Source organism: Triticum aestivum, chromosome 5A (assembly GCF_018294505.1).
Source record: "Triticum aestivum cultivar Chinese Spring chromosome 5A, IWGSC CS RefSeq v2.1, whole genome shotgun sequence".
NCBI lineage: Eukaryota > Viridiplantae > Streptophyta > Magnoliopsida > Poales > Poaceae > Triticum > Triticum aestivum.
The window spans coordinates 230,866,386-230,878,144 of NC_057806.1; the positions used below are offsets into that span (position 1 = coordinate 230,866,386).

General features: G+C 49.4%; 1 protein-coding gene across 1 annotated transcript; it reads left to right on the plus strand.

Moving 5' to 3' along the window:
- The first annotated feature begins 5,776 nt into the window (after positions 1-5,776).
- Positions 5,777-11,549, plus strand: LOC123102859 (chaperone protein dnaJ A7A, chloroplastic). The gene is made up of 7 exons (XM_044524318.1): positions 5,777-6,221; positions 6,524-6,635; positions 6,727-6,784; positions 9,654-9,696; positions 9,915-9,963; positions 10,063-10,143; positions 10,249-11,549. Exons 1-7 carry the CDS (start codon positions 5,962-5,964, stop codon positions 11,095-11,097), a joined length of 1,452 nt encoding a protein of 483 aa, XP_044380253.1. The 5' UTR covers positions 5,777-5,961; the 3' UTR covers positions 11,098-11,549.
- Positions 11,550-11,759: the final 210 nt, after the last annotated feature.

Here is an 11,759-nt window from a genome sequence, read left to right on the forward strand (position 1 = left end):
GATCGGAGTCCGGGGATCGTCATCGAGCTGAACGTGTGCTCGAACTCGGAGGTGCCGTAGTTTCGGTGCTTGATCGGTTGGATCGCGAAGATGTATGACTACTTCCTCTACGTTGTGTCAACGCTTCCGCAGTCGGTCTGCGTGGGTACGTAGACAACACTCTCCCCTCTCGTTGCTATGCATCACATGATCTTGCGTGTGCGTAGGATTTTTTTTTTTTGAAATTACTACGAAACCCAACAATCATTTCATCTCATTGCATCATTTTCATTTGATCTCATCTTGATGCCCGAAATGCTATTGGAAGAGGGCTATGTGATGAATTTGTCATATCTGTTTCAGCAAATGGCATGTTGTCATTTTTGCCATGATTAATGTGTGCATGCTATGATCCTGAGCTCTACATGTGTTTTGTTAAATGTCATGCCATCTTTATAGAGGTGCTTGCCATGTATTTTTGTGATATTCGTGGTGACTAGCACAAGCTTGCAAAGTAGCGTAATCGGTAATGCTGATTTCAGGGACTTAGAATTTCACTAAGTCCTTGTTCTGTTTTTGTCCTTATGCCATATGTTCATGTTGTTTCCTAGTGATCCGTGCCTCTTTTGAGGATGACCAGTAAGGATGTTTTGTTAATATTGTGGTGCTCTATCCATACATGTCTTTGTTTGCATTTATGGATCACCCTAGCTTGAGTCAATCGAACTCTACTTTTGCTATAAAATGATCCTGGCAGATTGTTGACATGTTTAGCGATTTTGCCGAGGATGTTGCTTTTGATCCGTGCATGCCATGATGTTGTTCTTGTCATGTATAGCTCTTATGCCATGTCTTCTTGATGGGTGTATGCTTAGTTTGTCATGTCATACTCTGTAGTGAGTGCATCGAGCTCGTAAACATGCCTACTCATTGACTGATTTGCATGCTCCAGTTTTTCACTAAGTCTGAATCTGTTTATGTTTTTGCCATGTTCACATGCTTGCAATTGTATTTTCTGATCCCTTTTGGCTCAAGGTCACTAAGGGACTTTTGTTAAGTGCTTTGAGTAGCTTCATGACATGCCTTGCTTTGCCATGTTAAGTTCCTGTAGCATGTAGTTTTCATGCTCTAAAGTGTGCTTCCTTATGTTAAATTCCAGACTTGTGTTAATTTCACAAAGTCTGAAACCTGTTATCATTTGCACTTTTTCCATGCTTGTTTGAACCTGTTAATGGATGAACTAGCCGTAGCTCAGTGTTCATCTTTTGTCAAGCTTCATGATTGGATCCCTGCCATGTATTTTGTTGTCATGTTTGAGTGCTGTAGCATATTTATCTTGATGCATTTAGTTGGTCACTTGCTGATTATCGCAGACCGGTGCCATATTTGTTTTGCTTGCCATTTTCAAACCGTGCATCCAATTTCGATGATCTTTATATCGATTTCAACCGAAATCACCTCACCTTTCCAGCGACACTCTTGGATTTCCAAGTTGAGGCCAGGTTCAATCATTCCTTGTCAAATCATGCATATGCATCACATATCGCATCCCGCATATCATACCATGTTTGCATCATGTTGTTTGAGCATTGCACGTGGTTGATTGTGTTCCGTTTGCTTGTTGTTCTTGTTTGGGTAGAGCCGGGAGACGAGTTCATGAACGAGGAGCCCGTTGAATTCGCTTACGAGGATCAAGTCAACTCTGACAACTTTGCAGGCAAGATGATCATACCTTCGAAATCACTTCTATCTTTGCTTGCTAGATGCTCGCTCTTTTGCTATGACTATGCTACGATGCCTACCACTTGCTTATCATGCCTCCCTATTGCCATGTCAAACCTCTAACCCATCATGTTCTAGCAAACCGTTGTTTGGCTATGTTACCGCTTTGCTCAGCCCCTCTTATAGCGTTGCTAGTTGCAGGTGAAGATTGGAGACCGTTCCTTGTTGGAACATTGTTTATTATTGGGATATCACCATATTATCTTGTTTATCTTAATGCACCTATATACTTGGTAAAGGGTGGAAGGATCAGCCTTATGACTGGTGTTTTGTTCCACTCTTGCCGCCCTAGTTTCCGTCATATCGGTGTTATGTTCCCGGATTTTGCGTTCCTTACATGGTTGGGTTTTAATGGGAACCCCTTGACAGTTCGCCTTGAATAAAACTCCTCCAGCAATGCCCAACCTTGGTTTTACCATTTGCCACCTAGCCTCTTTTTTCCTTGGGTTTCCGGAGCCCAAGGGTCATCTTTATTTAAACCCCCCAGGCCAGTGCTCCTCTGAGTGTTGGTCCAGACTAGAGCCCTGTGCAGCGCCCCCTCGGGGAAACTCGAGGTTTGGTTTTAGTTGTATGGAGCGCTCATCTGAGTGTGCCCTGTGAACGAGATATGTGCAGCTCCTATCGAGATTTGTCGGCACATTCGGGCGGTGTTGCTGGACTTGTTTTACCATTGTCGAGGATGTCTTGTACCCGGGATGCCGAGTCTGATCGGATTGTCTTGGGAGAAGAAATATCCTTCGTTGGCCGTGAGAGCTTGTGATGGGCTAAGTTGGGACTCCCCTGCAGGGATTTGAACTTTCGAAAGCCGTGCCCGCGGTTATGGGCAGATGGGAATTTGTTAATGTCCGGTTGTAGATAACATGAAACTTAACTTAACTAAAATGAATCAACCGCGTGTGTAACCGTGATGGTCTCTTCTCGGCGGAGTCCGGGAAGTGAACACAGTGTTGGAGTAATGCTTGACGTAGGTTGTTCTAGAATCACTTCTTGATCATAGTTGTTCGTTCGTGCTTTCGCCTTCTCTTCTCGCTCTCATTTGCGTATGTTAGCCACCATATATGCTAGTCGCTTGCTGCAGCTCCACATCATACCTTGTCTTACCTATAAGCTTAAATAGTCTTGATCGCGAGGGTGCGAGATTGCTGAGTCCCGGTGACTCACATATTACTTCCAAACCAGATGCAGGGACCGATGATACCGCTCCAGACGATGCGTTTGAGCTCAAGTGGGAGTTCGATGAAGACTCTCGCCGTTACTATGTGTCTTTCCCAGATGATCAGTAGTGGTGCCCAGTTGGGGCGATCGGCAACCGTGTCGCATGTGGGGGTTGATCTTTATTTTGGTACCATAGTCGGACCATGAGTGTATTGAATGATTGTAATGTTATTCATGTATTTGTGTGACATGGCGAGTGTAAGCCAACTATGTATCTTTTCCCCTTTTATTTATTTACATGGGTTGTTGTGAAGATTACCTTACTTGCGACATAGCTTTTAATGCGGTTATGCCTCTAAGTCGTGCTTCGACACCTAGGAGATATAGCCGCATCGAGAGCGTTACAGTAGTAACCATGTCTCACATGGTTCATATGGAGGTCACTAAGGAAAGATGTCACCTCGGTCGCGATAGCTCTTGCACGTGCTTTTGTCATCGGTCTACTTGGTGATTGGGAGACGATGGTAGGTCCATGAGGGTGATCATGGGATGCTCCGCATCAGAGACGCTCAAGAGGGTAAGGCTGGGGATGCGGTGGGTGGCCCCAGGGACACATGTTGATCAAAAGAGCCAGTTTATGAGAGAGCAATCATCCACTTGATTGTAAACACTAAAAAAACATTCACCAAATTTGAAGTCCGATGCAAAAGTTATATGCGTTTTAAATCAAGTATGTCTGTACAGTTAGAATCTAAGTCCACAATATGGAAACTTGGTCTCTAACTTCTCATGGGCAAAAAGTGATGTGGAAAACTTCTTGAACACCACCTAATCATTTTTTCCTTTATCTTCACACGTGGTTTGTATAAATGTCTGATAATTCTGCAAAAGGCATAAAATAAAAAAATATAAAGTATTTTTTTGAATAACATAAATAAATTATTACATAATTCTCATCAGCAGTTATGGTTATTTAGATGGATTGATAGGATAGATTTTGCATCACCGCATCCGATCTTGCACATCCAGATTTTGCTCAGATTCTGCATTGCTATGATCATAGCATTTTGTATGATTAGAGTAACTCTAACACGCTGACCCAAAGGGAGGACGATTTTGTTCCTTTTTGTTCGGTTGGGTCGGCCCGGCAAACACTCACGTCTGATTTTGCGTTTAGGTCGGCGCATATGCCCAACACTGGCCTGGCCATTTTTACGACGCGTGGAAAAAAATAGAACACAAATATTTTAAAAATAAAAAACATTAATTAAGCATTAATGTCAACCACAGAGGCCGGCGAAAGTCCACGCGTCCACATTTACATTAATTAAATATTAATAAAACTAAACTATGAGGCGACGCGTGGCCCTAGAAGTACTCATCGTCATCGTTAAGGCCGATGAGGTCGATCAGCGTCGGCGCAGGGCCGACCCAGGGGAACGCCGTGTTCCAGGCGGTGGCGATGTCATCCACCGCGGGCTGTGCCGCCGCCGGCTGGGCACGACACACCTCCTCCTCGGCCTCGCGGCGCTCCTCCTCGGCATCGCGCTCCACCTGCTCAAGGTACTCGCCCTCGCGACACTCCTCAGCCAGCCTTCGCTGGCGCCATTGCTCGAGATAGGTGCGCTCCTGCGCCTCCGTCGCCCCCATCCAGATCGCCGGCGCGCTGACCCACTCGTGCACCACTCCGGTCCAGGAGTATTGCTCGATGGGGGTCGGCTCCAGCTCGGCCTTGGCTGGAAACGACGGGGCCAGCGGCGGCACTACACAGTCGCCGGCTGCAGACAGCGCCATGGCCTTCGTCATGCGCGCCTCGTACGCCGCCTCATCCTCCTCCCTGTGTCGCTCCTCCTCCTCGCTCCCCTGGAGGACAGCCACCAGGGCTGCCTGGTCCTTGCCACGAACGACGAGGGGCGGCGGTGAGAGCCATGCGAGACGTCGCAGACGTCGCGCCGCCTGGCCTTCTCGTGCTCGAAGGCGAACCAACGCCCCAATAGGGCGAGTCGACGTCGTAGGCGCCGTCGCGGCGCTGCTCCGGCGTCATTAGCGCCCGCCGGCGTCGCACCTCCTTCGCGTGCGCCCTCGCCGACCGTGGCGCCGCCGGCACTAGGATCTTCTCCGGATCCAAGTGTCAGTTGTGTGGTAGGGTGACATCGGGGTAGGGGAGAAGGACATGGTTCTCCTAGTGCCACTTCGCCTGGTGCACTGGGACGTTCACGCGCTGCCTCGGCCGGCGGGAGGACGTCGACGGAGGCGGGGGGAGAGGGGTGTCGGGGGCCTTGCCCTTGCCTTTGTCGGAGAAGAAAGCCCATCCTTGCGATGGCTAGGGTTGCCGCCGACGGGGGAGCAGAGGGTGGCGAGATGGGGACGAGGAGCTTTTGGAAGCAGATAAGGACGCACTCCCCCCGCACGCTCGGATTAAAAAAGGCCGATCACCGTCGTTGACGCGTGTGGGCCCGAGGTGGGCGGTCGTCATAAATTAAGCTGACCGCGGTAGTTGGACGGTCGCCAGATGAGGACGCGACGGACATCGAGAAACCGCGCGAAGCGTCCGCTTCGCGTCCGCGCCGACGCATTTTTACCGCAAATTTGGGTCGTAAATGGGTCGACGCGGACACGAAGCAGACACATTTTGTAAATAAGGCGGCGCATTGGGTCTTCACTTTTGTTTGTGTCGACCCAAATGAACGGCGTGGATGAAATGGGCACCTGCGTCGGAGTTGCTCTTACATTGTCAATGTGTATTTGTCCATGGTTCGCTAGTCGCTGCACGCGCACACGAGAGGAGAGGGGGAGAGCGCGCGAGAGAGATCGAGACAGAGCGCGAGCTGGACGGAAGCACAGCAGGCAGGGCAGAAGAGAACCGTCGGATGGGAGGTTGATGCACGGCAACGCGCGTGTCCGTAAGAAAACAGCGAGACAGAGATAAGGTTTGGGCCAGCCCACCCAGCTACAATCTCCCTCGCTCGCTGCCCCCCACCAAGCTCACAGCTCGCCTCTCCTCCCTGCCCTACCTCGCCGGCGTCGCCACCCCCCGCCGCCCCCATGCTCCACCCAGTGCACCGCCTCCCTGCCACCCCTTCCCGCCCGGCCGTCCACCCACACGTCTCCCCCGCGCCGCCCTCCCTTCGTCTCCGGCGAGTGGCCGGGACGAGGCCGACGACGCTTGTGGTATGCTGCTCCGGTTTCGTGGGTTCGCTGCCTGTAGCGAATCAGGGGAGCGAATTCGAACCTCGATCCAGATCGATCTATGGGGGTCGGGGTTCCGTGGCCATCGATCCGAGATTCATGGCATCGAAAAATAGGTACGTTCGTGCGCGATTATAGTTCCATAGCTTGTAGTGCTAGGGACTTCCATGATGAAACATGTGGTCAATCTGTACCATTGTCGTACTTGCAGTTTGTGTTCTAACCTCCCAATTGTTATCACTTCCTGTCATCAACTCATTTTTTTATCAAAGATTAGCAGTAGCCAGGTAGTTGCAATTTCGGTTTGTCAGCTGAACAATTAAAGATGTGCTAGTAACGTTTAACCGACACGTACGATAGGATACACATGGTTGGCTCGGCAAACTAAATTAATTTTACTATTTGTGTGTTCGTGCAGTACCAGAGGCAGAGGTAAACACCTAGCATCACCTAGTGCTAGCTTAAATCATGCACCATCACCAAGATTTCGCCATCGGAGGGGTTCACGGTTTATCGTTCGAGCTGAATCAGTGAGCTATTTCTTTTCATTCTGCATCGCTGGTGTTATTGTCTGTAAGTACTTGATGTCCTGATGGATTTTGATAAACTTGCAATTGACAGGATTTCTATTCCGTACTTGGTGTGTCGAGAAATGCTAGTAAATCTGAAATCAAGAGTGGTGAGTGCCCTTTATTTAGCAGCTCATGCTCTGAATTTATTGACTTGATGCTATTTACTCCCTCTGTCCCATAATATAAGATGTTATTACATCCAATATACTCACATATTAGATGTAATAACATCTTATATTATGAGACTGAGGGAGTAGTTTTTTTTTACGTATTATGTAGTTTGTTACCAGGTTTTGTTTCCATCCAGTTTAAACCTTCTTAGTCATCCTGTTGTTTGTCATATAAATTCTTGGGAAAATGATTAGAATCAACCGGTTGATTTCTATGCACTCGTCAACCGCGTCCATCACCTGCCACATGCCCATGTGGATGTGGCCCAGCACGTCAAAGAGATGTCGCGAGCCATCCATACCTATCTTCTTGTATACTTCTTGCGTCTCTCTCCTCCCTCTTGGCTCTCTTGTTCTCCACTGTTTGTGAGCTTGCTGCCGACAACCGCAACTGGTGTACCGCCGCCGCAGCACGGACTGCAGCACCGTCGCTGCTGCAAGTGCCACCCACCTGCTCCGAGCAGACCGCCACCATGCCGCTGGAACTGCTGCAAGCCGGCGAGGGGATGTGCAAGGCCAGCCCACTGCAAGAGCCGACACGCACTGGTGCAAAACGCAACTGCCGGCGCTGCAGGGCCACGGGCGCCGATGCTGCAGATGGGTGTGCCAGTGCTGACAACAGACTGCCCGTCGCGCAACGTGCCGCAACGGGGGCTGACGGCGCTCCATCTGTGCCTCAAGGGAGCAGCCGGTGCTCTAGCCAGGGGAGCTCGTCAGTTTATGCAACACCACCCTTTGCTACAAGGAGTAGCTGATGGACCATTGCCGAGGCCGGGCGGTGCTGCGACAGAGCTGCAATGGAGCATCGTCTTGGGGGCGTTAGTTTTGCGACGGAGCATCGCCGGGGGCTAGGGCGGTGCTGCGATGGAGCTGCAATGGAGCATCGTCGGTGGTCATCGGTGCCGTGACGGAGCATCACCGGGTCCAGTGCTGCTTGCTATTGAGCTGCAATGGAGTGGCGTCGTTGCTGCGACAGGAGCATCGCGGGGACCACCTGGTGCTGCCATGGAGCTGCAATGGAGTGTCGGCGAGGGGCCTCTAGTGCTGCCACAGAGCATACCCGGCGCTACAATGGAGCGTCGCTTGGCTATCGGTGCTTCCATGGAGCATTACCGCTGCTGCTATGGCAAAGCTGCTATGAAGTGACAACTGATGCTCCGAGGAACAGGGGCAGCGCTGTACTGCCTGCTAGGGCTGTTTGTGCGACGGCTACCAGCAGTAGTTGTGGCGACCGGGGAGGAATGCGGTACTGCATAGCATATTTTAGGAGTCCAGTGAGGCGTGTGTTGCCTGAGAGAACAATCCAGCGGCTGTGAAGCATTGCATCGGATGGCGCACAAGGCGGCTGATCCCCGCACGGGATCAGCCGGATTATTCCTAGCACCCACCAAATTCTTGTGATGATCAGATATGCAACCTTTTCATAGTCGATTTCCAGCCTCCAATTTTAATTCTCTTTTAGTCATACAATGTACATGTGAAATAAAAGGAAAACGTTTCGTTTCATCAGGATGATTTCTTCCTCACTTAAACCGACTCCTGTGTGCGACACGTGTCCCCTGTCAGGCCACCCACCGCTCCATCCAACCTTATCTCCTGGCAATCCTTCTTCTCCGCTTGCTTTCTCTCTTTTCCCCTTTCTTCCTAGTTCGTCACTGGCAGAGCAGAGGCCGTCAAATCCATGGCGAGCACCACCAACCACCACAGCTGGGAACTGGGAGGGACCGTCGCCGCCGCCGCATGATGCTACTCTGCCGCATCGGCAACCCTGCTGCTGCAATCCTGCCATGGCCGCGGCCGCCATTGATGCAAGCAGGAGAGGATCACACCGTCAACACCCACACATGACACCATCTCTGTTTCGCAGCATCGGGCAAGCAACGCGTCACGGCATCCGCCGGTGCTGCCGCATGGTGTCGTTGCTATGAGCTGATCGAAGCATCCGTCGACGCTGTCGCTGTTGCATCGCTGCATCCGCTGTCGCCGTCGCACGCTGCGTCGCAGCACCCATCGGCGCCGCCACGTGCTGTTGTTGCTGTCTTTGCATCGAAGCATCCGTCAGCGCAGCCGTGTGCTGTTGTTGTTGCATCGATACATCCACCGGCGCCGTCGCACGTCGTCGCAGCATCCGCCGGCGGCCGTTGCTGCCATGGAGCTCGCCAGGGCCACTGGAGCTGCAATGCAGCGCCGTGGCGTCGTCGAAAGCTCCGCCGAGTTGCAATGAAGCGTAACCGGAGCTGCAATGAATCGTCGCCGGAGCTGCAATGAAGCACCGCAGAGGGCATTGAAGGTTTGTCGTGGTTGCACTGAAGCGGCATGGACGCTGCAATGGAGCGCCGCCGGGTGCCGTCGGTGCTGCGCCCTGCTGCCATGGGAGCTGCTGCGTGGTGCTGGCTTGGGGCTGCAGATCGTGTGGCTGGGTGAGTCTGAATTGGACGGTTCTAGGAGCGGTTTAAGTCTGCCTGAAATCACCCGACTGATTTGTAGCAGCCGCCGAAATAAAATCAGTACTGCATTAAGATATGTATAATTGGTAAATGGTAAACTAATATCCTGCACCATAGCATGTAATTGAATCATTAGCCTTTGGTGCAAAGTATGCCATGATCTTTGTGCCATTTTGTTTGGACTCAAATGAATGACATGAGTTTATGATGTTGTTATGTCACTTTCATCAACTCATTAGCTGATTCTTTCACTTGTTTAGTATTCGTTTTAATGGAAATATGAGGTTGGTATGCAATACTGTAGACAGACCTGTAGTTTATTTTCTGTGTTGATTCTAAGAATATATGTCCTGTTCCAGCCTATCGGAAACTTGCTCGGAGCTATCACCCTGACGTGAACAAGTAAGTTGGGTAATCATTACCTTGTTGCTTTTCAGCTCCTTATAACACTTCTTGTATGCTTCTTATTTTCTCTTAGCTCTCTTACTGATTGATCTTGTGCTCTTCTCATCTTTGTAGATATCTCTTGATTCTTATTTGTTTGTGCACTAGCCATCCTTGCATCTAGCTTGATCAAAGAGCATGAGAGTTAGTTCTTATGTGTCTTGTTTTTGTTTTAGAGAGCCTGGCGCTGAACAAAAGTTTAAGGATATCAGCAATGCTTATGAGGTTAGGCCAGTTGGTCTTACCCAGTTCTATCCATTCTATGTTCTTCATTCTATCAGTGCACATTTCTTCCAGCTAACATAAAGATGATTGCTGTTGTAGGTTTTGTCTGATGATGAGAAGCGAGCGATCTATGATAAATATGGAGAAGCTGGTCTGAAGGGTTCTGGCATGGGCACGGGAGTAAGTTTTACTTAATAGTGTTCTCCAGTTCACAAGTTTGATCAAGAGTACCTTTTGTATTTTTAACTTCTGAACTTAGAATAATATAAACATTTCGGCTTGCAGGATTACTCAAACCCATTTGATCTCTTTGAGTCACTATTCGAAGGATTTGGTGGAATGGGTGGAATGGGCGGGGGCCGTGCTGCTCGTAACAGGCCAATGCAGGGTGATGACGAGAGCTACAATCTGGTTCTCAACTTCAAGGAAGCAGTGTTTGGTGTAGAGAAAGAGATTGAGATAACTAGGCTGGAAGGCTGTAATACTTGCGACGGAAGTGGCGCCAAGCCTGGCACAAAGCCAACCACGTGTAAAACTTGTGGTGGTCAGGGCCAGGTGGTCTCCTCCACAAGAACACCACTTGGAATATTCCAGCAGGTATCCACATGCAATACTTGCGGTGGCACTGGTGAATTCTCCACCCCTTGCAAAACCTGTGGGGGCGATGGCCGTGTGCGCAAGACAAAGAGGATCAGTCTGAAGGTTCCCGCAGGAGTGGATTCTGGAAGCAGGTTGAGGGTCCGTTCTGAGGGTAATGCTGGTCGGAGAGGAGGCCCGCCAGGAGACCTTTATGTCTTTATTGATGTTCTCTCGGATTCAGTTCTTAAGAGAGATGGGACAAACATTCTCTACACATGCAAGGTTTCTTATATTGATGCAATTCTTGGGACAACTGTCAAGGTCCCCACTGTTGATGGGGTGGTTGACCTGAAGATCCCCTCGGGGACCCAGCCGGGTACAACTCTGGTGATGTCCAAGAAAGGTGTTCCACTTCTTGGTAAATCAAATGCTCGCGGAGACCAGCTGGTGCGTGTCCAGGTTGAGATTCCAAAGCGTCTAAGCAGCGATGAGAGAAAGCTGATCGAAGAGCTTGCAAACCTCAACAAGGCCGAGCTGGCAAACAGTAGGAGATGATAACTGAATCAGGCTTGGTTGGTTTGGTGCTTGTGCGATAGGCAATTTTGATGCAAATTGCAGCGACAAAGCGACAGTTGGAGTTGTTACTGTAGGAACTCTGCTCATTCTGCACGCAGTGTCATGGAGGAAAACTGTTGAGAGATAAAGCCATGTCTGTATCTTCATTTTAAGCTTACAGAAAGGTAGGTCACCGCAAATCACCAAATGGATGGTGAACTTTTTGCAATAGCCTGTCGTATGCTTTAGCCAAGCTTATTAGCCTATTTTTGATGGTATATGATTCTTGTATCTTTGAAAGTATTAGGGGCATTATTACTGCGCAAAGGTTTTCAATATTTGTTGCAGAAGTGCTGCAACATTTTATGAGCATTTTGTAAGCTGTAACACGAACATGTGGCATTTTGGTGGCACTGCGGATTCGGATTCCATTAAGTAGTCCTTTGCAGCTATTGCAATCTACTGCCTCTGTCCTGGTTTATTGGTTCCCATTGTATTTTGTGCCAAATTTTGATCATAGACTTAATTAACAAAATGTTCATACATGTCAATACAAATCCAACGATATAACTTTTGTTGATATGCATTAACACTTTGTTAGTTAAAATTTTGGTCAAAATTTGGCACAAATTACAAAGGGAACCGATAAACCAGGACGGATG

Bases quoted from the DNA above. Each gene is read 5' to 3' on its own strand.
- LOC123102859 (XM_044524318.1), top strand. From the start codon at position 5,962: ATGCTCCACCCAGTGCACCGCCTCCCTGCCACCCCTTCCCGCCCGGCC. The intron at 6,222-6,523 runs GTACGTTCGTGC...GTGTTCGTGCAG, and splicing joins TTCATGGCATCGAAAAATAG to TACCAGAGGCAGAGGTAAAC. The intron at 6,636-6,726 runs GTGAGCTATTTC...TGCAATTGACAG, and splicing joins TTATCGTTCGAGCTGAATCA to GATTTCTATTCCGTACTTGG.